This window comes from Geotrypetes seraphini, chromosome 4, assembly GCF_902459505.1.
Source record: "Geotrypetes seraphini chromosome 4, aGeoSer1.1, whole genome shotgun sequence".
Taxonomy (NCBI): domain Eukaryota; kingdom Metazoa; phylum Chordata; class Amphibia; order Gymnophiona; family Dermophiidae; genus Geotrypetes; species Geotrypetes seraphini.
Genome location: NC_047087.1, coordinates 141,134,568 through 141,160,395, shown reverse-complemented (window position 1 = coordinate 141,160,395; position 25,828 = coordinate 141,134,568). Strand labels below are relative to the sequence as shown.

The following is a 25,828-nucleotide window of genomic DNA, read 5'->3' as shown; positions in this document are numbered from 1 at the left end:
ATCTTTTAATTTTTTTGCATTTCTCTTGAGTTTGGTTCATTCTGGTCAGTTTTTCATTTTTTGGGCTTTGGTCAATTTCAAGGCCTTTTTCACCCCAGGGAGCATTGATGTTTCTTGATGTACTTTTCACTTGAACTCCCCTTGCAATTAAACCCTTTGTCTTTGAATCAGTCATTTTTCCCTCCATGTCAAAGAGTGCCGAGCAGTTTCAAGAAATGTAGTCCAATGTAATTGGACCATTTCAGGCTCTGATCCCCATAACTGGTGTGTTCAGTGTCTAGGTTCTGACCATTGGGACATTTGCTGTGCTCTCTGTTTCCATATGCAAAGGAGAACATTGAAAGCACAATAACTTCAATATTAAGCATGGCTGGAGATTTGGAATCCATTGCAGTCTGTATTAACACCACATATACTGACACAGATATCAACCATCTTCCTCAATGCCTCATCCATTGGTGGAGGCATCATATAAGAAAGCTAAGAAGCACAAACATTCCTCCCCTTTTAGGCATGGCACAGCATTGTTGGTGTCCCTTCCTCACACCATGGACCACTCTCCATTGCTGCAGATCATGTTTCCACCCAGGTATGCCTCAACATCAAGGTCTCCCATGCCCAAACAACATGCATTGCAGACTGCTTCCATAACCGATGTTTCTTCTGGTGCAGATGACTATCCAAGAGGAGATCCATACTATGCTTAAACAAGAGCTTTTCAGGGCTACTGTAGATGCAGCCTACACAGACTTTAAAGGTGTCCATGCCTGTCTCAGCCAAACCTGAGGATAAATTGAGGTGTCGATTGAGGACAAGATCATGCACGCCTGCTTGATGTCTAGCATTGGGATCGGCACAGTCCCATTCAACACATGCATCATTGTGGGCAGAGGAACCCTCTCTTTGGTCAGGCCATTAACCCATATCTCTATGCATAGTCGACACTCCTTTTGATACACACTCCCTGATTCACCTAGAAGGGAATATTTTGAGGAATCTGATACCTCCAGGTATCTGAATCAGGATTTACCAGACTATTTGGTAGAAGAATTCTATGGTATACCCTCTAATCCTTCTCCGCCTCAAACGCATGCATTTCTGTAAGAGAGCATATCTTTTACTGGCTTTGTACAACAAATGGATCAAGCTCTTGCCCTCAAAATGGAGACAAAAGAAAAATCTTGTTCAGAGCTTTTTGAGCTTCTTGATTATGAATTGCCACTAAATGACTAGCAAGTTGCCTTTACATAGGGTCATGAGAGATACCCTATTTAAGATCTGAGAGAACCCTCTTTCAATCCAGGTAGATCCTTAAAAAACTTAACACAATGTACAGAATACAAAAGTGTCCAGGATTTGAGAGAACACAATTTCAACATCATTCTCTTATTGTGGAATCTACTCTAAAACATTCATGCAGTTCAAGGCAGGGAAGCCAGAACACTGCACTCTTTTAGTAAAAGCATTATTCAATCATCTATTCTCATAAATAGAATTATGAGCTACAAACATAGAAACATGACGGAAGATAAAGGCCAAATGATCCATCCAGTCTGTCTATAAGAACAGTCTTACTGGGTCAGACCAATGGTCCATCATGCCCAGTATCCCATTCCCATGGTGGCCAATACAGGTCACTGGCATCTGGCCAAAACCCAAAGAGTCCATCTGCAGCATCTATTTCCTCCCCTCACAAAGAGATTCCACATGCTTGTCCCATGCTTTCTAGAATTCAGACCACAGTTTTTATTTCCATCACCTCTACTGGGAGACTGTTCTACACATCTACCATCCTTTCTGTAAAAAAGTATTTCCTTAGATTACTCCTGAGCCTATCACCTCTTAACTTCATCCTATGCCTTCTCATTCTGGAGCTTCCTTTAAAATGAAAGAGACTTGTCTCATGTGCATTTATGCCACATAGATGTTTAAAGATCTCTATCATATCTCTCTTCTCCTGCCTTTCCTCCAAAGTATACATATTGAGATCTTTGTCTGTCCCCATATGCTTTATGATGAAGACCACCGACCATTTGAGTAGCTTTTTTCTGGACCATCTCCATCCTGTTTGTTATCTTTTTGAAGGTGCACCTTTGACCTATTCTAGACCTCTGAGGCCTAAACAAAAATCTGCTGAAGGAGAATTTTGCATGGTCTCTCTGAGAACCCTTCTACCCCTACTAGAAAAAGGAGATTGGCTTTGCTCTCTAGATCAGTGTTCTTCAAGCTTTTTACACCTATGGACCAGTAGAAATAAAAGAATTATTTTCTGGACTGGCATTGGTCCGTGGACTGGCGGTTGAAAAACACTGGGTTAAGTCGTGGGCCAGACCCCGCCCATCTCTACCCAATCTCCACCCCAGAACCCACCCCCATAATAGTTCTAATTGTAACACTATTTGTTAAATTCATTTTTCATAGATACACACAATATAATCTTAACAACACATAATGGTTAACCATAAAATTAAACTACACATAGCACACTGACAGCAGATGTAAATTCTCAAAATTGACATAATTCAATCACTAAATTCAAAAATCAAATCATTCCCCCTGCCTATCTTTGTTGTCTCCCTCCCTCTATGCTATGCTTTACCTTCTGACTTGCTCCCGCCTGGCCATTTTATGCCGCCCCCAGTGTTATCTTCAGGCCGGCTCCCTCTTCCTCACTGATGCAGTGCACAAAGGTGCAACAGCGGCTCCTTGCACGTCCCGCACCTCATCTGGAAGCCTTCCCTCTGATGTTGCGATGTCAGAGAGAAGGCTTCTGGTTCAGGCGCAGGACGCACATAGGAGCCGCTGCCCGTGGCTTTGTGCACTGAATCAGTGAGAAAGAGGGAGCCGGCTCGAAGATAACGCCGCACTGTGGACCGGTGATTGAAGAACACTGTTTTGGGCCTGATGCATGTGTCGGCCCTGTGGACCGGCAGGAAATTTCTGTGGACCGGCACCAGTCCATGGACTGGTGGTTGAAGAACACTGCTCTAGATCTCAAAGAAGTCTGTTCTCATATATCCACCCTACCTTCTCACAGAAAGTATCTCAGCTTCCACATAAGCCCCCCCCCCCCCCCCCCCCCCGGCACTTCCAGTATTAGGGCTTTCCTGGACTAGCCTCTGTTCTTCGTGTCTTCACAAATGCCTAGTGGTAGTTGCAGCAGCCCTTCGCTCATGAGGGTTTCACGTGTTTCCCTATTTAGATGACTGATTCATTAAGGCTTCATCATCGCAAGCAGCTCAGCATGCCATCACCTCAACAGTTCATCTCCTTGAGCTTCTAGGGTTTGCTGTCAACTACCAAAAGGCACATCTATAGCCATCTCAATTCGTGGAGTTCATAGGAGCACTCTTGAACACAATTCATAGTCGTGCTTTTCTACCCGAGTAGAAAGTCCACAATCTTATTCACCTGCTTTTATCTCCACCCTCAAGCGCCCTCCCACACCCCAGATGTTATGCCTTCTTTGTCACATGGCCTCAACAAGTCACATGACCCCATTTGCATGTCTTCAGGATTCTAGAATGGATTTTTTTTTTTCAAGTTTATAAATTTTATTGAACCATATAAAGCATAATACAAAAACCCCCCCAACAATTCTGCACCATAAAATAGCAAAGGTTAGAAAAGTAAAACCAACATAACACAATTGGTTCCACTCGCGATGTACTGTCACTCTTCAGTACATGGCTAACAATGCCTCCCTTAAAAACTATAATAACCAGACAAAACAATTCCTCAAATGTTCCCCTACCACCACCCAAACCCCAAACCCCTCCCCCAGTCCACCCCCCCCCCCAAGGTATAACAAACTCCAAACAGTTAGTATGGGTAACAAGAGCACCAGCAGGAGCTAAAAATACTGAAAGGGGCACAGGCTGAAACTTCTCACTCCAAGCAAGAAAGGGAGCCCATATTTTCTGGAAATGAGCGCCTAGTTTTGCAAAAGGCAGTTTAGGCATCAAAACAATATGGTTAACTCTCTCAAGTACACCATCCAAAAGGGGAAGTTCTCTCTGTTTCCAGGTGGCCGCCACTACTTGAATAATCCATTTGCGGTGGCGGATCAGTAATGCTGAAGGGGCAACATTTAACAAACAGCATCCCATTGATTTGTTTACTAAGAAGCTCAATACCACAGAGACAAAATCCATAAACCATTCCCAAAACACTATAACTTTGGGTGAGACCACCAAATAAGTAGAAAGGAACCCTGGGGCGAACATAAGAAGTGCCTCTGATGGGTTAGATCAGAGGTCCATCAGGTCTAGGACCTGCGTAGTAGTCTTCTATATGTATCCCTCTATCCCTTCAATCCTTTTTATTTTCCTACCTTATTTATATCCTTCTAACTGTACCCTTCTTCATCCTATATCTTCCCTATCTATATCCTTCAATAACTTCTTTCAAGAATTTATCCAATTTCTCTTTGAAACCCTGTAAAGTACTCTGTCCTATCACACCCTCCGGAAGCGCATTCCAGGTATCCACCACCCTCTGAGTGAAGAAGTACTTCCTGGCATTGGTTCTAAACCTGCCCCCTTTTAGTTTCTCCGAGTGCCCCCTTGTTATTGTAGGCTGAAGAATCTGTCCCTCTCCACATTCTCAATGCCCTTCATGATCTTATATGTCTCTTATCATGTCTCCTCTGAGTCTCCGCTTTTCCAGAGAGAAGAGCCCCAGTTTCTCTAGCCTGTCTGCGTATGAAAGGTTTTCCATATCCTTTATCATCCGTGTAGCTCTTCTCTGGACCCTCTCAAGTATCGCCATATCCTTCTTCAGGTACGGCGACCAGTACTGAACACAGTACTCCAGAAGCGGTCACACCATCGCTCGATACAGCGGCAGGATGACTTCCTTTGTTCTGGTCGTAATACCCTTCTTGATGATACCCAACATTCTGTTTGCTTTCCTTGACGCTGCTGCGCATTGTGCTGATGGTTTCATTGTGGTGTCCACCAGCACTCCCAAGTCCCTTTCAAGGTTGCTCTCCCCCAGTACCAACCCCCCCCCCCCCATTTTGTAGCAGAACCTCGGGTTCTTTTTCCCCACATGCATGACCTTGCATTTATCCACATTGAAGCTCATCTGCCATTTATTGGCCCACTCCTCCAGCTTGTTCAAATCCCTTTGTAAGTCTTCACAGTCCTCTACTGTTCCTACCCTGCTACAGAGTTTGGTGTCATCTGCAAATTTTATAACTTCACACTTCATCCCTTTTTCTAGGTCATTAATAAATACATTGAACAGCAGCGGTCCGAGTACTGACCCCTGCTGAACACCGCTTGTGACCTCTCTCCAGTCTGAGTAGTGGCCCTTCACTCCCACCAACATTGATTGGAACCCGTTCCAAAAATAGCTTTTAGGTACACTGTGGTATAATACCACTGGTACAGCATCTTATAGCCATTCTCAACCATATTACTGGCAACTGCGACTAGTAGTAGAAACTCCAGTCACCTCTCCCACACTTTGGTCTCATAGGTCTTGCCAGTAGCATTTTCCCAGGCAATCTGATATTTCTGTGCCATGGGATCCCTATCTGCTCCATTGCAACTTTCCCCAGATCTCTGACACTCTTCAATGGTGGATGGTAGCCCACAATCTTAAAATCTCTCATTCCCAGAACAGTGTAACTTTCATTTTTGCTTCAGAAAGTTCTTATATTTATTATCTATCAAACCAACTGATAATAATAGTATAATGTGGTAGTGCTCAGAAAATGGCTACCTTATAGCACTATTGTGTTCATTTCAAAATCAAAAAGTGAAACGGCACCATTTTCAATTATTGCACTTATATGGCTTTGTCCATTACTGGTACTTGATGCCAAAATAAGAGAAAATAGTAAAGTGCATATATCTGCATCAATATTAATATTCCAACTTCTCTTCAAAAGCTGCAACTTCTCCTTTGTACTCGTTTAAATTCTTCACTCAAATATTCGTGCTACTATACATTACCTAACTGGGATCTCGGTTTCATCTATGATGGCTTCATCAGAGGTGAACTAAAATGCAAATAAAATAACCTTTTTAAATTCCGTTCTACCTTTAAGTCAAAATTTTTTAAATAACTTCATATATTTACTTATTATTCAAACTTTCATGGCTCACTCAGGGGAATACCTTCCACCCTTCCTTTGGTAATGATCTGAAGGACGCCAACTAATTTTTAGTCCACATTGGCTCAAATTGATGCATCATCTGATGTCTTTTTGCCAGTCCCATTCATTCTTCACAACGAGGTCAATGAGTGCGATCAGATTGCATTAATTCCTTCACAAATTTATCAATGTGAACTATATTCATTGCCTATAACAGAGTTGCAATTGTCATAAACCATTCACAAAAGTGTCCATTCCACTTCTCTGTTAAGTCCACGTGGCATAACAGTGTTCCACTGGTATATAAATCTCTGTTCACAACTCAACAATTTAAGAGCCATGTTGCCACCTTGAGGATTGCTCAACTGTTTAAGAACTGTGAACTTTAAAGCCAATGCTCCACTAGGGGTGCTTCTTGTTATCGAATATTGCTGAGATGCTTACCTATCCTAGCTTTAGCATTTCTCTTTGTACTACCAATGTAGTATAGATTGCAGGGGCACTTAATGCAATATATAACTTGCGCTGAGCACAATTTGTGTTGCATCTCAAATAATAAATACCCTTGGTATTTGCCAGAATATTGGAATGCCAATGGAACACTGTACACTTAAGCAAATCTAGTCTTTTCTCTTCCACTCACTCTCTAACCTTGATTTTGTACAGTACAAAACCAGAAATATGCCATATTGGCCTATTAGTAACATATTTGGAAGACACCTTAAAAGAGAAGATGCTAGAAGAGATCCATGACTGGTTCTTATTTGCTATGCACATTCTATGTTATAAAAATTTCATTGTTGAAGCCCAGATATATATATGAGGGTAAATCAAAAAGTAAAGGCAAAATACATTTAACAGCTTTAATAGAAGTAACTGTGAGCAATTGAACATATCTCTTTTCCACATACTCCTCATGCAAGACGATGCATTTGTTGTATCATTCAACTAGCTTCTGCATTCCTGCAGAGAAGAAGTTTTTCAGCTGATCCTCAAGGCAGGTGATCACCACTTCCTTTACTTCATCATGCTTTGTCTTTTGTTCTCCAGGTTGCAGTGATGCACCCATGTCTCGTCGCCAGTGGCCATTCTCTGCAGAATACTCAGACCTTCATACTGTCTCAGGAACTGGGTCGCAACCTCCACACGCTGTTGCTTGTGCAGATCAGTAAGCTATTTGGGAACCCATTGTGCACAGACTTTCCTGTATCCCAAGTTGTCATGCATTATAGTGAATGCAGATCCATAGTTGGTATCCAAATTTGCAGTCAATTGAGACACCATTATCAGTCGGTCTTTTCTAATCAAGGAATCCACCCTGTCAATGTGCTGTTCTGTGCACGATGTTGATGGGTGACCAGAACGACCTTCGTCGGTTACACCTGTTCTTCCCTTTAAATCTTTTTACCCACTCATAAATCTTTCCTTGATAGTGCTATCCGACGGTGAATTTCCACAGGTTTCATTCTCTCTGCCCAAAGAAAGCACACTAGTGCACAACGTTCTTTCATGATGCAATCTTGTAGTGGAGCATCCATGTTTCTGACATTTTAGCTGCCACACAACTAAAGGTCAAGCGCTGCACTGTGCGTGGACAAATTATCCAACAGGCAATGTACGAGTATATATGTTGCATTTTGCTAGCTCTGTTCCGGTTATTGCATAATTTAACAATTTCTTTTAATTTTTGATTCACCCTTGTATGTGTGTGTCTATCTATCTATCTCTCTATGTGTGTGTGTGCATATTTGTATATGTGTGCATATATACTCACTCTTCTTTTGGGTTTTTGAGAGGAAATACAATGGTGATGACTTTTCATATTGCTTTGGCTTTTCCTGTAGTACTCATGCCCTGTTCAGTAGCAGTTCTGGGGTTGTATTCCTTAGAGCTTTTCTGTTGTGTTCATCCTGTAATTTGAGTGTGATTCACATATTATGTAGGCTGCACTTAGGAAGGACCCAGAGATTTTCACAGCGAGTAACTTCTTTTCCATCTTGGTGATTTCTGATTACTGGTGCAGAAGCCACTGCAGGATTTCAGTTGACAAATCTGTCTTGTTTGCATTCCTTTGACAGGAACGAATGCCTCTGGCTGTTGTGGGCAGCAATGCAGTAATTGAGGTGAATGGAAAGAAGGTCCGAGGCCGGCAGTATCCCTGGGGGGTGGCAGAAGGTAAGAGTTCTTGCTTTACATGTTGCTGCTGGATGCTGCTCTAAGGCAACAGGAAGGAAGACCTGCTTTGGATATCCCTTAGCTGTCTGCCATATTGAGAGTTGCAATGTTCAGAAACCAGCAGGTCGAGTGGGAAAGGCAGAAGGGGTAAGCATTCTGTCTCATCATTCACTGATGTCTTTTTTTTTTTTTTTTCCCTCCCTCCCTGCTGCTGTTACTGACTGACAGAGGGCATTCTGGGTAACTCCTCTCACTTTTAGTTCTTGCTGTCTTCCCTGCTCTCTCAGCTTTCTCCCTGCTTGCTGCTGTTGCGGCTGTCTGCTATTATCCCTTGCTAGAGAGAGGAATCGCTCTTCCAAATTCTGCATGGTGTTCATAGTAGAAACGAGAACAGTTCCTTCCCACCTTTTCTTCACACACTTTTGTGCAATGCACACCCAGGAGAAGGGGGGGAATCCTTTCCCCCTCTATATACTGTCTTTGAGTAGGTAATAGATATCTTCTATCAGCTGAAAAGACACTGAAAAGACACATGCCATACCTCCCTCCAAAGCACGATGTGATACTGCCTAATCTCCACCAACTCTGAGCAGAGGTCTCTGAATAAGCATGCTAAGAAAGGTGGAGGTTTTATGAACTATCTTGTATCAGGGAGAAAGGACAGTTTCTACTTTTGGTTTGTTGTTATTTCTTGTTCAATTGATTATTAACATATTTCATTTGTAACCCACCTAGTATTGTGGATAGTGTAGAATAGAAATTATTTAAATAGATAAATATCTGGCTTTTGCTGCTCTTCCCCAAGGGTGGCCTCTGTGCTAAGCAATGGTAAGAACATAAAACTGAATAGTTTCTGATCCCCATTTCTACATGTCCCTGGTCTGTGATTGCCTAGGGCCTCTCACTTGCACTTTACTAAGGGGCTCTGCATCTCCCTCTAAGGATTCAAAGACAGATTCTCACAACTCACCGTTCATTTAATGCTGAATGCTTAATCAGTCCTAGCTGGTTTAGTGTCCAAGTATTTTACTTGCCAATTCTCAGAACAGTTCTCCGTGGTCTTTTCCATGCTTCCTAGCAGCCTCCGATTGTACTATGCAAATGTAGTACAACGAGGTCATTAATATTAAAATGAGCAGGTCCAGGCGATTCTCTAAACTTTTTACCCACTTTTTACAGGCAAAATTTTCTGGCAGGGTCTGAGCTGTTGTAACCTTACTTTCCTGTCAGTGCCTGAGTGCTGATTGGCTCAGGCACTGACAGGAAAATAAGGCTTGACAGCTCAGACCCCACCACAAAAAAATCCTCCCCTGCCCACAAATTATCTGAGTTGGCAGGACTTAGGGAGACCTGCAGCCTAGTTAATCGGGGCAGGGAGAGCAGCCTTGACAGGAGGGAGGAGCTGTACCTAGCAATTACTCTTTTGAGCAAGCACTGAGCACTGTTCCTCACTGTCTTTACTGGCGATTCTCCGCACAAATAACATGCATATAATTTGCATGCTCTTCTACTGAGAATCACCAGTAAAAGAAAAATCGCTTCCACTATTGCATTTTTTTCTTTGTGTCGGAGTCTCAGTACTGAACACCAGTTTGAATAGTCTGCTTTATTGAAATGTGGCTGACTTGGGATGCTTCTACATCTGGGCAAGTTAAATGCAGGTCTGAACAACTGAAGTGTGCTTTGGTGTAATGAACCAGTTTAACTGAATTACTCTTTCATTCAAATCATTAATGTTGGATGCCTTGAAAGGGTTTTGAAATCATGATGATATAAAATTACTACGTTATTTGCTAAAATGCAGTGAAATGTTTTCCCCTCCCTAGTTTCCTTTTCATGGATTTTTGTGTGTTGTGACTTTTTCTTCTGAGTTTATATCTTATTTTATTTTTTGCTATTCTCAGCATCTCCTGTCCACCTCACTAATGTGGCCAATAATTTGAATATGTGTCTAGTGTTATTCAATCAACCTTAGCATCCACTTGACTCCTTTTTCTATAGAGCAGGTTAGAGCTAGTTTAGATATAAGAATCACTCAATCAGCTATGCAAAATATCAAAAATCCATATAGCAAGAAATCAACCATAATAATTCCCTTAGCGCGCATGCGCATTTCAATTTTCGTGGCTCTGTGCATCTGTAGCTCCGTGGCCGGCAGAATGTTAAAGGATGCGGTGCGTGCGCACGTTCAGGGCTGACATCGGGGAGAGAAGGAGTTGGCGGCGACCGAGCTACGGAGCTAGGGGTGGGAAGGCTACAACCACTGCCACTCCCTGGTCGCACAGCCTTCTCTGCCTCCACTCTCCCCTCTGGGTCAGAGCACCGTTGCAGCTTGCAGGAGCCGCGCGCTCTGCCCGCTCAGCGGCGAACCAACACCCCTTACCTCTGAATTTGTTTGTTGGGCGGGTCGATGATGAGCATTTGTTTATTTGCGCTGGAGGCTGGTGGCGCTGCCACAGTGGGGGGGGGGGGGGGTGTAGGGAGGGAAAGAGACAGAAAAACATACAGCGGCCAAGGAGAGAGAGAAAGAGACAGAAAGACACAGACGCACAGACAGCGGCCAAGGAAAGAGAGAGAGAAAGAAAGAGACAGAAAGATACACAGACAGCGGCCAAGGAAAGAGAGAGAGAAAGAAAGAGACAGAAAGATACACAGACAGCGGCCAAGGAAAGAGAGAGAGAAAGAAAGAGACAGAAAGATACACAGACAGCGGCCAAGGGGAGAGAGAGAAAGACAGACAGACAGCAGTTGAGAGAAAGAGACAGAAAGACACACAGACAGGGGCCAAGGAGAGAGACAGGAAGACACACAGACAGCGGCCAAGGAGAGAGAGAGACAGAAAGAAAGACAGACAGTGGCCAAGGAGAGAGAGAGACAGAAAGAAAGACAGACAGACACATCTATTATAGCACCCGTTAATATAATGGGCTTAAAGACTAGTAGATTATATAAGAATTTTAGAGTCCTGTTAGCGAAACCCTTAACAGAAATGTTTAATAGTATATGGAAGGGGGATGAACTTCCTTGGTCATGGCGGCTGGCAGGGGTCACTTTGATTTTGAAACGGGTAAAGATCCAACCTGCTGTGACTCCTACCACCTGATACCCCTTTTGGGGACGAATTATAAAATCTTTACTGGTGTCTTGGCTCAAAGACTACAACGCTTCATGGGTCAGCTTGTACTATATATTGTTTTAACAGAACTTTTCAATAGTCAAATTATCCATTTTAAAATTTAGATAAATCAGCTAAAATGCATTGGTTTCCTTGAACTAGAGAGGGGCTGATAAGTCACAATCATTTAATCCAGGCATCTTCAGACATGTTAATATTTTTCATCTTGATCACCTTTCAGAATCTTGCTATTTGAAAGTTAATCTAACTTGGAAATTTTTTTTTTGAAAAACAGCTCCCCCAGATCATTATTGTTGGTTGTGCTTTTATGTAATTTATTTAAAATCAATATAATTAGAATTCTAAACTAACAGTTGAAGCTACAGAATGAGTTTTCATTATGATGGTAATTATATACAAATGACTTTTCATATGCATCTTTGCTTTAGCAATGACTCAAAACACAGTTTGATGTATTTCATGAGATGGACATATTTTCAAAAAAAAAAATTCTGTCCTCTTCTTTATAGCAGGTAAACCTTTTCTTGGGCCATTGTATAAATGGCAGATTAATTGTAGTTTTTGCTACCACAAAGGCCACACTGATCTGTTGTCTTATAGAGGAATTAACTTCTTGCTTAGATCGATATCCCAAAACAGGAACATGACCTTTGACTGTAGAGAACTGTATATCACTACCTTGAACACCTATTGATGGGTTTTGCTTGAAATATTATCACTGACTATTGAGACATAGATACAGTGTGGTCAAGTGTAGTAAGTTTCTAATGTACTTGGTGGTGGAATTATTCCAAACAAGATTGCTTTCATGGGGTCATGGGCTGTTCCACAGGACCATACCTGAGAAAAATATATAAACTGTAAACTGCTTAATTTAGAGTGTGTTGTACATGCTGTATATGTTTTAAAAAGGTAACCACAAGTTGGTGATCTTTCAGAATGACTGGCTGTGGATGTTCAAGGTTGAGTACCATTAGTTGCAGATAGCAAATGGCAAAATGGTGAATGATAGGGCTGCCACCTAGCATTTCATTAGTAGTGCAGAGGATTAGATGGGATTTAAAAACATTTCCTTCTATCAAGTATTGATTCTGACAGAATCCCTGCCTTCGTGCCAAACTCATTTTTTTTCTTCCTTGTTTAGTGGAGAATGGAGATCACTGTGACTTTACTATTCTCCGTAACATGCTGATCAGGTGAGTCTGAGCCAATCTTGTTCCAAATAAGCAACAAGAAACTGGCAGATATCAATTATTTGTAGTGGATTGGAAGAGAGTTTAGTCCCATAGCCTCACTTTATCGTTCCTAATCTTTACACATGGCACATATGTTGTCCCCTTGCTAAAGTCTGACATGTCTTTAAACGAGTAGTTATAAGAAATATAATTGTATTAAGTCTGTACTCCAATAAGCTGCCAAACTTCTCTCTGTTATGAGTCTTATATTTAGCTTTTTCTTTAAATATGTTTTAAAGGAGGATAAATGAGTATCTGGAGCTCACACAGCTAAGTGAAAATGGTTCTCACTTTTTGTGGACAGCTGAGTCATACAATTAGCTGCATCTAATGTTTTTTGTCTTTTCCTAGACTTCAGATGGTAAGCCATAAGTCATCTGAAAAAGGTTGATTGTAATCAACTTGTCAGTACCTGCTGACCTAATCGATAATGTCTTTGCTTGAACTTATCTAGTAAATCTGATCTGATTATGGGCCTTGCATTTTTGGGCCCTATCTGGAGAGCTTTACCTTAGCGTTTTTAGGTTTTATCCCTTGGATGTTCCAAATCCTTGATTGATTGGGATCTATATCAAAGAATAATAATTGGGAGAACAGAAAATAATGTCTTTTTTGTTCTCAAATTTGTTGGGCTTGCTATAGATAAAAGGAATGTTGTTTAATGGATATTTTGTTATCTCGAGACAAGTAGACAATATATTCTTACAGATGGGTGATGTCATCCATGGAGCCCTGGTAAGGGCAATGCAAAAGTGTACTATCACTTTAATTTTTTTTAGAAATCCCAAGACTGCACATGCCTTCCCGTCTGATGTCAGCTCACAGGACCATCTGATCTTAGTTTTCCATGGAGCTAAGAAGTCATGGGTTGTGGGGTTTTGTTTTGTTTTTTTTTTGGGGGGGGGAGTCAATCCAAAAGTGCTTAAAACTACATTTTTGTGCCTTTCCCAGTTTATGTTCTCATTTTCTTCAGTTTTCAAGTTGCCTTGCCTCTATTTAATAATCATTTTGTGACTTTTCCACTTTTCATTTTGGGCCTTCGAACTCTCCTCAGCCTGATTTCAGACCAAGTACATTGAACCTTTTTTGGCTGTAGCCTAACTTTGACACCCAGGACAATTGAGTCCTTCGACCTCTTAACGGTTTTTCCCTCAATGTCAAGACCTTCTAGCGGCTTCAAGAGGTGTACATAGTGTAACAGAACCATCTCAGACACTGATCCACACAATTGGTGTCTTCAGTGCCTTGGTCCCAACGCTTAGTAGACTCTTGCTCTCGCTGCTCAAAACTTCAAAAAAGATCTTTGAAGGCTCAATTGCTTCAGCAAGAAAAACTATTCTGGACATCGGGAACATTGACAATATCAGACACTGAAAAGCACCAGTCAGCATCTGCATCTTTGCCCTGCTTGACATTGGCTTCTTCGGTACCATAATTGGGATTAGCTACTAAACAGGCTAAGAAGCATAACCATAGTTCACCATCCTGATGTATTTCAGCATTGTTCCAGGCGTCAACTCCATCAAAGCATGCTAAAAATCGATGCAAAGAACCATACTCTCCATCTTTATAGCTGATGTCCCCTCAAAAATGTGCCTCCTAATCGAGGTCACCAATGCCTAGATACCCTGTAGCATCTTCTGTACCAATGACATCCATGGTACTGGTACATTAGATACAGGACTAGAACAGAGAGCTAGTACAAAAGGAGTTGGCTATCATTCTACAAGTACAAACAACTCAAGCTCCTGCTTTGATTCCATTGGTACTGTTCTCCCTTCTCAGCCCCAGACTATTCCTGTTGGAGGTCATCTCATCCACTTGATAAATTCTGGTCTCTTATCATATCAGACAGTTGGGATCTATGTGTGGTGAGACAGGGATATGTTCTTCACCTGTGCAGTAGACCTCCAAAAGAATCTTCTTTCAGTTCTCAGCAGACCTCTCTCCTTTATCAAGTACTCTTGGCTCTCCTGCAACTCAGTGTCATAGCCAGTAGGGGTTCTACTCCAAATACTTCCTCATTCTGAAAAATTCTGGATCTTGGTGCCCTCAACAAATATTTAGTCAAAGAGAAATTCCAGATGATCTCCTTGGGAACCCTTTATCCACTCTGGGAGAAGGATGACTGGCTTTGCTATCTAGATCTCAAAGAAACCTACAGAAATCCTCATCCTTCCAGCCCACTGAAAATATCTTTGCTTTCAAATAGGAACACATCACCTTCAATACAAGGTGCTGCCTTTCGGCCTAACATCGGCACCCAGAGTATTCACAAAAGGCCTGATTCTATATAGGATGCCAGTCTCAACGACCACCTAAGAAGCAGCCGAGAATCATGTGTCATGCACTAACGCCCGAAACAGAATCTCGTCTACCATAAGGAACAGACACCTTATACCCCCTATCCCCGATTCTCTAACTGTTACCCATGTCAACCGGCGTGAGTTAGACAATTGTGCCTGCCTGATCGCAAAGAGGTGCTGTTGCTGGGTGATTTCAACTTGCCAGATGTGAACTGGAAAGTTCCATCTGCGGAATTGGAAAGAAGTAGGGAGATCGTGGATGCCTTTCAAGGGGCTCTGCTCAGACAAATGGTGACAGAACTCATGAGGGAAAAAGCGATACTGAATCTGGTGCTCACAAATGGAGAAAGTGTCTCTAATATCAGAGTGGGGGCCCACCTGGGAATTAGCGATCATCATATAGTTTGGTTCAGTATAACAGCCAAAGTGGAGGATGGCCACACAGAACTTAAAGTCCTGGATTTCAAACATACAGACTTTAGCAAGAGAGAGCACCTGAATAAAGAGCTGATTGGATGGGAAGACATAGGAGAAGTAGAAAACGAATGGTCTAAGTTGAAAGGTGCAATAAAAAGAGCTATTGACCTTTATGTGAAGAAAATAAATAAAAATATGAGAAAAAGGAAACCGATAAGGTTCTCCAAACTAGTGGTGGAAAAAATAAAGGCAAAAGAATTGACGATTGTAAAATATTTAAAAAACTCAAGAAGAGGCGTATAGAAAGGAATATCCAGTGAAGCTGAAAGAAGTCAAGAGACAGATACGTCTGGCGAAAGCAGGAGAGCAAATGATATATTAGTGAAAAGAGAGACAAAAAATGGAATTATGAGACTGAAAGAAAGTATGAACAAAGCAAATATAAACAAATACTTCTGTTCTATATTCACAAAAGAAAAACATGGAGAAGGACCACGATTGGTTAGCAAAGTTACACCTGAGAATTGGATACTGCACCGTTCAAGGAAAAAAGTGTTTATGAACAACTTAAAAAACTGAAGGGAGCTCCAAGAATGTCTGGAAGGAGTGGAAATGCGGTGGGCAAAACCGAAAGGAGCGATTGTATGGGCAATGAACCTTGTTGTGAGGCAAGTAAGTAAAAGTAAGAGAAAAAAAAGGCTGCTTTGGTTCTCAAAAGTAGTAGCTGAGAAGGTAAGGAATAAGAGGTTAGCTTTCATAAACTACAAAAGATCGCAGAAAGAGGAAGACAAGCAAAAATATCTGGAAAAGTTAAGAGAGGCTGGTCTTGTAGTCAGGAATCAAAGATGTAAATGGAAGAAAAAAATAGCTGACACGGTAAAACGGGGAGATAAGACACTTTTTAGGTATATTAGTGCTAGGAAGAAGTGCAAAAGTGGCATTGTGAGACTCAAAGGTGAAGGGGAGGAATATGTAGAAGCTGATAAAGAAAAGGCCGAATTGCTTAACAAATATTTATGTTCTGTGTTCATGGCTGAAGCGCTGGGAGCGGGACTGCAGAAGACAAATGTGAATAGGGATGGAGGAGTAATAGACCCTGATCAATTTTCAGAGAGTTGTGTTTGTGAGGAGCTAGCTAAAATGAAGGTAGGCAAAGTGATGGGGCCGCATGGTGTACATCCGAGAGTGCTGAAGGAACTTAGGGAAGTTCTGGTAACTCCGCTGACTGACCTTTTCAATGAGTCTCTAGAGTTGGGACTGGAGAAGGGCAAATGTGGTCCCTCTCCACAAAAGTGGAAGTAAGGAAGAAGTAAGGAATTATAAGCTGGTAAGTATTACTTATGTGGTAAGCAAATTAATGGAAATGCTTTTAAAACAAAGAATGGTCAAGTTTCTGGAATCCTATGGATTACAGGATTGGAGGAACATGGATTCACTAGAGGTAGGTCTTGTCAGACAAATCTGATCAATTTCTTTGACTGGGTGACCAGAGAATTGGATAGAGGATGTGCGCTAGATGTAGTGTATTTAGATTTTAGCAAAGCCTTTGACAGTGTTCCACATAGACGTCTAATAAATAAACTGAGTGCCCTTGGGATGGGTCTCAAAGTGACAAACTGGGTCAGGAAATGGTTGAGTGGAAGGCGACAGAGGGTAGTGATCAATGGAGATGGCTCTGAGGAAATGGATGTTACCAGTGGTGTGACTCAAGGTTTTGTTCTTGGGCCTGTTCTTTTTAACATTTTTATAAATGATATTGCTGAAGGGTTGTCGGGTAAGATTTGCCTCTTTGCGAATGATACCAAAATCTGCAATAGAGTAGAAACACTGGATGGTATGAATAACATGAAGAAAGACCTGGTGGAGCTTGAAGAATGGTCTGAAATTTGGCAGCTAAGAAATGCAAGATCATGCATTTGGGATGCAAAAACCCGAGGGAATGCTACAGTTTAGGGGGTGAAGAACTTATGTGCACAATGGAAGAGCGGGACTTGGATGTGATTGTATGTGATGATCTTACGGTGGCCAAACAGGTTGAAAAGGTGACTGCAAAAAGAAGGATGCTAGGTTGCAAAGGGAGAGTTATGGCCAGTAGGAAAAAGGAGATATTGATGCCTCTGTTTAAGACTCTGGTGAGACCTCATTTAGAATATTGTGTACAATTCTGGAGACAGCACCTTCAAAAAGACATGAAAAGGATGGAGTCAGTCTTGAGGAAGACTGCTAAAATGGCGTATAGGGACAGACTTAAAGATCTCAATCTGTATACTTTGGAGGAAAGGTGGGAGAGGGGAGATATGATAGTCGTTTAAATACCTACATAATATAAATGTGCATGAGTCGAGTCTCTTTCATTTGAAAGGAAACTCTGCAATGAGAGGGCATAGGATGAAGTTAAGAGGTGATAGGCTCCGGAGTAATCTGAGGAAATACTTTTTTACTGAAAGGGTGGTAGATGCATGGAACAGTCTCCCGAAAGAGGAGGTGGAAACAGAGACTGTCTGAATTCAAGAGGGCCTGGGATAGGCACGTGGGATCTTTCAAATAGAGAAAGAGATAATGGTTGCTGTGGATGGGCAGACTAGATGGGGCATTTGGCCTTTATCTGCCATCATGTTTCTAGGTTCTGGCATGACCTCTTAAAAGATTTGTTCAATAAATATTTAGAGACGGGAGAGGTTCCACAGGACTGGAGAAGAGAGGATGTGGTCCCTCTTCACAAAAGTGGTTGCAAAGATGAAGCGGGAAACTACAGGCTAGTAAGCCTCACTTCAGTTATTGGAAAAATAATGGAAACGTTGCTGAGGGAAAAGGATAATGAAATTCTTAGAATCTAATGGATTTCAAGATCTGATGCAACATGTGTTTACTAAAGGTAAATCGTTCCAAAGAAATTTGATTGAATTCTTTGACTGGGTGACCAGAGAATTGGATCAAGGACGTGCGCTAGATGTAATTTATTTAGATTTCAGCAAAGCCATTTGACACGGTTCCTCATAGGAGGCTCTTAAACAAATTTCAAGGGCTGAAGTTAGGGCCCAAAGTGGTGAATTGGATTAGAAGCTAGTTGACGGACAGATGCCAGAGGGTGGTGATTAATGGAATTGTTCGGAGCAGGGAAAGGTGAGTAGTGGAGTGCCTCAGAGATCGGTGCTAATTTCACACAGTTTAAAGATACATGGTTTATTTTGTCCATCCTCTTGAAACTGTGTTCAGAAGAGCACAGAATATTGGTAATGACCATGTATCTAAATGAACATTGATTCACTTACATCGGGATATGTTTATAAAGAGATATATTGACATGTAAACATAGGCTTTGTAGTGCAAACTGACTATCCAGCTGCTGCACCGAGGTAGGTCACTTGAAGGTGGCGACATTCACCACTGCATACCACCACAACACCCTCGCTGCCTATATCAGTGTTTTTCAACCTTTTTACACCTATGGACCAGCAGAAATAAAAGAATTATTCTGTGGACCGGCATCGGTCCGTGGACTGGCGGTTGAAGAACACGGGGCTAACTCGTGGGACAGACCCCGCCCATCTCCACCCCAGACCCTGCCCCCATAATAGTACTAATTGCACCTTGCACGTTGCAACGTCAGAGAGAAGGCTTCCGGTTCAGGCGCAGGATGCCCGTAGGAGCCACTGCCCGTGGCTTTGTGCCCTGAATCAGTTAGGAAGAGGGAGCTGGCTCGAAGATAACGCTGCATCGAATGCACCGTGGACCGGCAGTTGAAGAACACTGTTTTGGGCCTGATGCACGTGCTGGCTCTGTGGACCAGCAGGAAATTTCTGTGGACCGGTGGTTGAAGAACACTGACCTATATGACAAGGCAGAGAGGGTGTTGTGGTAGTATGCAGTGGTGAATGTAGCTACTTTCAGTGATCTACCTCGGTGCAGCAGCTGGACAGTCTGTTAGCCATGTTCACTTAGCTGTACAGTAGTTCATAATGGCTATGTTGCAGAACCTTTATACATCACACCATTTCAACTTTTTGCTGTAGTGATGTTGGAATTAAACTGCTGCTTTGATATTCATTGAATTTGTTTTGGACTAGGTTTGGTATATTGTGGTCTTTGTGTGCTTTCAGACTCTGTTTTAATTATAAGTCTCTTATTTTGTTTGGACTTTATGGATGACATTACTGGTGATATCTTGTTAACTATTTTTTTTCTTTTTCTTAAAATCTAGGACTCATATGCAGGACCTAAAGGATGTGACTAACAATGTGCACTATGAGAATTACCGTAGCAAGAAACTGGCAGCTGTTACTTGTAATGGTGTTGATGCTACCAAGACTAAGGGCCAACTCACAAAGTAAGGGCTTCTGATGAGTTTAGTTCAGGGTTTCTTAACCAGTGGTGCCTGCATCCCCAAAAGGTGTGGAGAAGAGTCTTGAAATTTGAGACAATTTATTGAAACATTCTAGATAGAGTGAAGGCAGTTAGGACAGTTATTGGTAGTATAACTGTGTACTGCTGTGATTTTAATGACATGTTAGCACTGTTATTAGCTAACAGCAGCATATGTAGCTCTTAAACCACACATTCAATAGTGATTATTAAGAAGGATGAGTGAGGTTTTCGTTGATTAGTGAAAGGGGTGCAGGAACCAAAAAAGGTTGAGAATCCATGGTCTAGCATAGACAGAAATGAGCAGTTTCACCATGTAATTGGAGCAATGTTACTACAAACTGTGTTTTTTAAAGACCCAAACTTATCTTTAAAAGAACTCTTACTACTGCTAATATATAACCGTTGCCTTGGGAATTTTGACCGACTGTATTAACAGTGCTTATCTAGAGAGTGTACAATCTAAAAAACACCAATAAATAGGAAAAGAATTTCATAATTTAAATAGGAAAGTAGAATACAGTCAAACCTCGGTTTGCGAGTAACATGGTTTGCGAGTGTTTTAAAGACGAGCAAAACATTTTTGCAAATCGTGACTCGCAAAACGAGCATTGACTCGATTTGCGAGTACCACCACCTGTGAACCAGCATCGCTCCCCCTGCCCACAAATGCCGCCCCCCTGCGAACTGGCCTCCCCCGCCCAAACTGAAGGCTTACCCCAATCCGGCATGCAGCACCAACCCACAGGAGGTGCCGGTGCCCGAAGATCCTGCCTCTTCCCGGACTGGGCCTTGAGCATCTACGCATGCTCAAGGCCTTCTGGCTCCCGCCTCTCTGAGATTCTCGGAGAGAACGAGAGCCAGAAGGCCTTGAGCATGTGCAGATGCTCAAGGCCCAGTCCAGGAAGAGGCAGGATCTTCGGGCACCGGCACCTCCTGTGGGTCGGTGCTGCATGCCGGATTGGGGGTAAGCCTTCAGTTTGGTTGGGTGGGTGAGGGATGCTGTTTCGGGGGGAGGGAGTGGGCGTTCGTAAGTGGGGGGGTGATGCCGGTTCGCGGGGGGGGGGGGATGTGGAAGCGCACCAGTAGCCTCGGGGGTGGGGAGGTCTTTTGGGGATGTGGTGGGGTGGGGTGGAGCAGTACCGGGGGGAGGGGAGGTGGAACGAATCAAGCGAGTTTCCCTTACTTCCTATAGGAAAACTTGCTTTGATATACGAATAATTTGGTTTACGAGCATGCTTCTGGAATGAATTATGCTCGTAAACCAAGGTTCCACTGTATATCCAATCAAGAATATTCATACCCTGTAAATATCCCATTCGCGCATGTCGGTCAGTTGGTCTGCCCACCCAGTCTGAAAACAAAAAGCAATCAGAATAGTCACTTATAAGAGGCCATAGCTAAGATTTAAAAAAAAAAAAAAAAAAAGTTTTCAATAACTTAAATTTTGGAAAAATATACAATATTTCACTACGAATCTGTGGTGGTAGATAATTCCATAATTTTGGAGATAGAAAGACGAAAGCAGAGTGATGCATAGGTTTGTGGTAAAGAAACTTGGGTAGGCAAAACTTTGAATTGCCTGGACATTAAAATCCTGCATTGAAATCCATTCTCCTCACTAGTGGTTAAATTTGCAATATTTATTTACTTACACTTTGTATTATATTGCTTCTATTTAAATTGGTTTACATTCAGGTACTCTTAAGTATTTCTCCCTATCTGTCCTAGTAAGCTCACAATCTGACTACGGTACATGGGGCAATGGAAAGTTAAGTGACTTGCCCCAGAAGGATCGGCATGGTGATTGAACCCACAGCCTCAGGGTGCTGAGGCACGGGTTCTAACCACTAGGCTACTCCTCTACTCAGTATCTACTTAAGGTGAAATTGGATATGTTTAGAGGCATAGCTATAATTCAGTTGGACAGGACTGAATATTGGAGCCATTTGGCTGTACTTAGCTAGATTAGTCTTGCCATGGTGGAGAGCTGTTCTAAAAGTATCAGTATTTTTCTGAGAACAAGAAGGCCATATTATCTTATAAACGCAAAGGAAAATAGTCATTTTCCATTGAAAGGAAGCTCTGGAATGAGGGGGTGCATAGGAGGTGAAAGGGGACAGACTCGGAAGTAACCTGAGAAAATACTTCTTTGTGGAACAATCTCTTGATTTAGGTGGTGGAGACAAGAACTGTAACAATTGAGAAAGCTTGAGACATGTATATAAGATCTCTAAAGGAGAGGAAGAGAGAATAGATGGTATAAATAGGCAGACTGGATAGGTCGTTTGGTCGTTATCTGCCTTCATTTTTCTATGTTTCTACGTCACTGAACAATTTGCTGCCTACATAACTTTCTCTCACTGATGTGGCAATTAGGCCATGCCCCTTTCACTCACATTGCTGGATATGAGCTATCCGTCTACTCTCAAAATTTACCTTTTATATTTAAATTTTCATTTCCCGCATCGTGTTTACCCTTTCCGAAAACACTAGAACTATGGGGCACACAATGAAGCTACTAGGTAATAGATTTAAAACAAACCAGAGAAAATATTTCTTCACCCAACATGTAGTTAAACTCTGGAATTTGTTGGCACAGAAAAACTTAGCAGGGTTTAATAAAGGTTTGGATAATTTTCCAAAAGAAAAATCCTTAAGCCATTATTAAGATGGACTTGAGGAAATCCATTGCTTACTTCTTTGATGAGCAGTATAAAATCTGTTTTACTCTTTTGGGATCTTGCCAGGTACTTATGACTTGAATTGGCTACTGTTGAAAACAGGATACTGGGCTTGATAGACTTTCAGTCTGTTCCAGTATGGCAATGCTTATGTTATTTCATGTGTAGAACCTAGTGCTGCCCGATTCAGGAAAAAAAATTTCAATTCGATTTAGCCTATTGAATCGATTTTTCAATTCGATTTTCCTGCCCAATTGGGTGTTGTTGTTTTTTAAACATCCTGGTGGGTTTATTTTATAACTTCTTCACCCTTTTATAGTCTCTTCACCCCCTTTACCTTCTCCTAACCACACTGGCGCTGTGGTATAAGCAAACAAAAAAGACTTTTCCTCTCTCTGTTAAATCCTAGCTCACGTTTGCGGTCTAACACCAGCTCTGGCAGGATACACGTTTCAAATATGACATATTGTAATCACAAAACAGAAAATAAAATTATTTTTTCTACCTTTTGTTGTCTGGTCAATATTCAAATCTTGTTGGTTCCAGGCTTTTGTTGGTCCCAGGCTCTGGTTGTCTTGCTTGCCAGGGTTTCCTTCTTTCTTCTTTCTCTGTGCTAACCATCCATCTGCCATCTCTGTCCTTCCCTTCCGTTTCCCTTCCCTCCCCCGGAGGTCTGGCATCTTTCCTTTTTTTGTCTCCATCCACAGATCCACCTTTTCTCAACTACCCTTTCATCTAGAATCTCTCCCTCCTTCCCCACCACCCCAGGGTTCACCATCTCTCCCTTTCTTTTCCCAACTACCCTCCTATCCCCCCTCTACACCATCCCTTGTGTCCAACTTCTCTCCCTTTCTGTTTCTTCCCTCCCTAAATCCCATTATCCACCATCTCTCTCTCTCTCCTCTGTTTTTAGACCCATTATTTCTTCCCTCCCCCCAAAGTCCGGTATATACACGTCTCTTTAAACCCCCCTTCCCTCCGTGTAGTTCTACGCCAGGGCTCCCCCTGAAGGCCTGCACCCCCCGAAGGCCTGCCTGGCCCCCCTGCCCAGGCTACCCCACCATGCCCTGCCCCCTCCGCATTTACTCAATTTCTTATTTACTTATTTTCCCCTTCTTGCTTCTCTTCTTCTACTCTTCACTGTTCTCTTTCTTTCCCTTTCTCCCACCAGACATTTTTCTCTGCTCACTACATCCCTCTCATCCAAATACTCTTTATCCTCTTTCCAACCCTATATTTCTCTTCCTGTCTCCTTTCTCATTTCCATCCTTTGTTCAGTACTTTTTCACTCCTTCATAGCCTAGTCCTATTGGCTCTTCACTCCTTACCTCCTTCCCCTCAGCTCTCCTCTCATGGCAAGAGTTGCAGGATCCTTCCTTCCTCACCCCGAAGCCTGCCTCCCTGTGCTTGCGCTCTGACCGTTTTGAAGCCGCTCTGAACATCATTTCCCTGAAATCGTGGAACTGAGTTTTAAAGCGTGACTCGCGCCGCTGATAAGAAGTTGCGAGAGGATGGGCAGAGGCTTGACGGGTTGCTCTTGCCATTTTCTTCACCAGATGGGACAAATGCAGATTGTATAGTTTGAGCCGTCCTCAACTGCCTATGAAAAACTTGGCAGGGAGCGTTTGATTCTGGCACCAAACTGACCTGCCACCAATTCCGCCTCCCGCCACTTACCCCCTGCTCCATTTAACCCTCCCCCCGCTGCTGTCGCAACTCCAAAAGGGCCAGGCGTGTGCAGCGATTGCACCCGCCAGTCCATAAGCCTTCCCCCGACATCAATTCTAACAGAGAGAAGGCTTTTGGGCCGGTGGCGTGCAATTGCTACACGCGCCTTGCTCTTTTGGAGCAGCGGCAGCAAGCGGAATTAAACTGAGCCAGCGTGTGGGCCGCAAGCAGATGGGCCATAGTGCAGGCAAGCACCAACAGCAGGAGGATTGTCTATCGAGGCAGTTAGTAGAACCACCACTGCCACCTGCAGTCATCATACCAGCGGGAGGCTAGGGGGGGAAGCCAGACACCAGCACTTTCCGACTGACCCTCCCCCCTTGCCCTCTAAAGCAGGAGTGACAGCAGCCGGCCAGAAAGAGGCAGCGCTGCCACTCCTGCTTTAGGGGGTGAGGGGGAGGATCGGTCAGCGAATCGGGAGGCCAATTTTTTTTTTTTTTAATCGATTCGAATCGATTCACCGGAAGTGAATCGGGCAGCACTAGTAGAACCTGTAGTTATCCTTGCTGTTCTTTTTCCTCTATTGCAGGAGCATGGGTATTTCACAACCCAGTATAATATTTGTAATGTTGCATTTTCATAGGTAGGATGGTTGTATTTTGTGTCCCAGAAGGTAGTGTCTTTTTAAGGGTTATATATTACTTCAAAGTATCTAGAAGTGGAATGTGAGTGTTTTGTTCTTGAGAAGACCACCAGTTTTAATATATTTATATTTTTGTATGGTAAGTTGTAAGGGGAAATGCTTTATCTCCATTGTTGGGAATGTGGAGTGAATGTTATAGAACCAAGAGTCGTGGTGTGTGAGGGAGTGTCCTCCTTAAATACATTCCTACACCAGGCCATCTTAAAAGCTGTGGCTGGAAAACTCGGCAGAAAGATGTAGGGCACCTAAGGAAGATTCAAAATCCAGATTTGGGTCAGAGAGGCCCAGAACAGGAAAAAGTAGCCTTCTAGACCAGTGTTCTTCAACCTTTTTACACCTGTGGACCGGCAGAAATAAAAAAATTATTTTGTGGACCAGCAGTTGAAGAACACAGGGCTAAGTCATGGGCCAGACCCCGCCCAATCTCCGCCCCAGACCCTGCCCCCATAATAGTACTAATTGTAACACTATTTTTTCCATTCATTTTTCATATATACACACACAATGTAATCTTATATTAACTACACATAATGGTTAACCACAAAATTAAACTACAAAATGTACACTGTATGCTTCTCAACATTCATTCCTACCACAATACAGATAACCCCTATGCAAATATGGGACTAATAACTAAAAGTACTAATATATGCAAACAAACCCTAAGATGCAAGACTCTGCATGCAGTACAACCCCAAAGAAAAAGAAACAAATGCATTTCTTTTTGAACAGTGCAAAATATAGACAGCAGTTGAAAATTTTCAAAATTGACACAATTCAATCACTAAATTGAAAATAAAATCATTCCCCCTACCTTTGTTGTCTCCCTCCCTCCATGATTTATTTGTTTTTTACTAGATTTCTCTTTCTCTAATTAAAAACAAATAGTACATGACCAGCTATACTTCTACCTTTCCTATAACCGTTTACACTGAATCAGACAATTTTGCCTAACTCAGTTAATGCTTTGTTTTGTGGATGAACATTATGTAACAATGCAATCAAAAATTAAATTAATGATTTTGCTATATGATTT

The 25,828-nt window shown here is 42.3% G+C and overlaps 1 protein-coding gene across 2 annotated transcripts in view; it reads left to right on the top strand.

Moving 5' to 3' along the window:
- LOC117359654 (septin-7-like) overlaps positions 1-25,828 on the top strand; it is a 202,241-nt gene that overhangs the window by 128,316 nt on the left and 48,097 nt on the right. For both annotated transcript variants that reach the window (XM_033942850.1, XM_033942849.1), the window contains exons 8-10: positions 8,185-8,281; positions 12,562-12,613; positions 19,577-19,702. In XM_033942850.1, the coding sequence (XP_033798741.1) occupies positions 8,185-8,281; positions 12,562-12,613; positions 19,577-19,702 (275 nt within the window). The remainder of the gene's footprint in view (positions 1-8,184; positions 8,282-12,561; positions 12,614-19,576; positions 19,703-25,828) is intronic.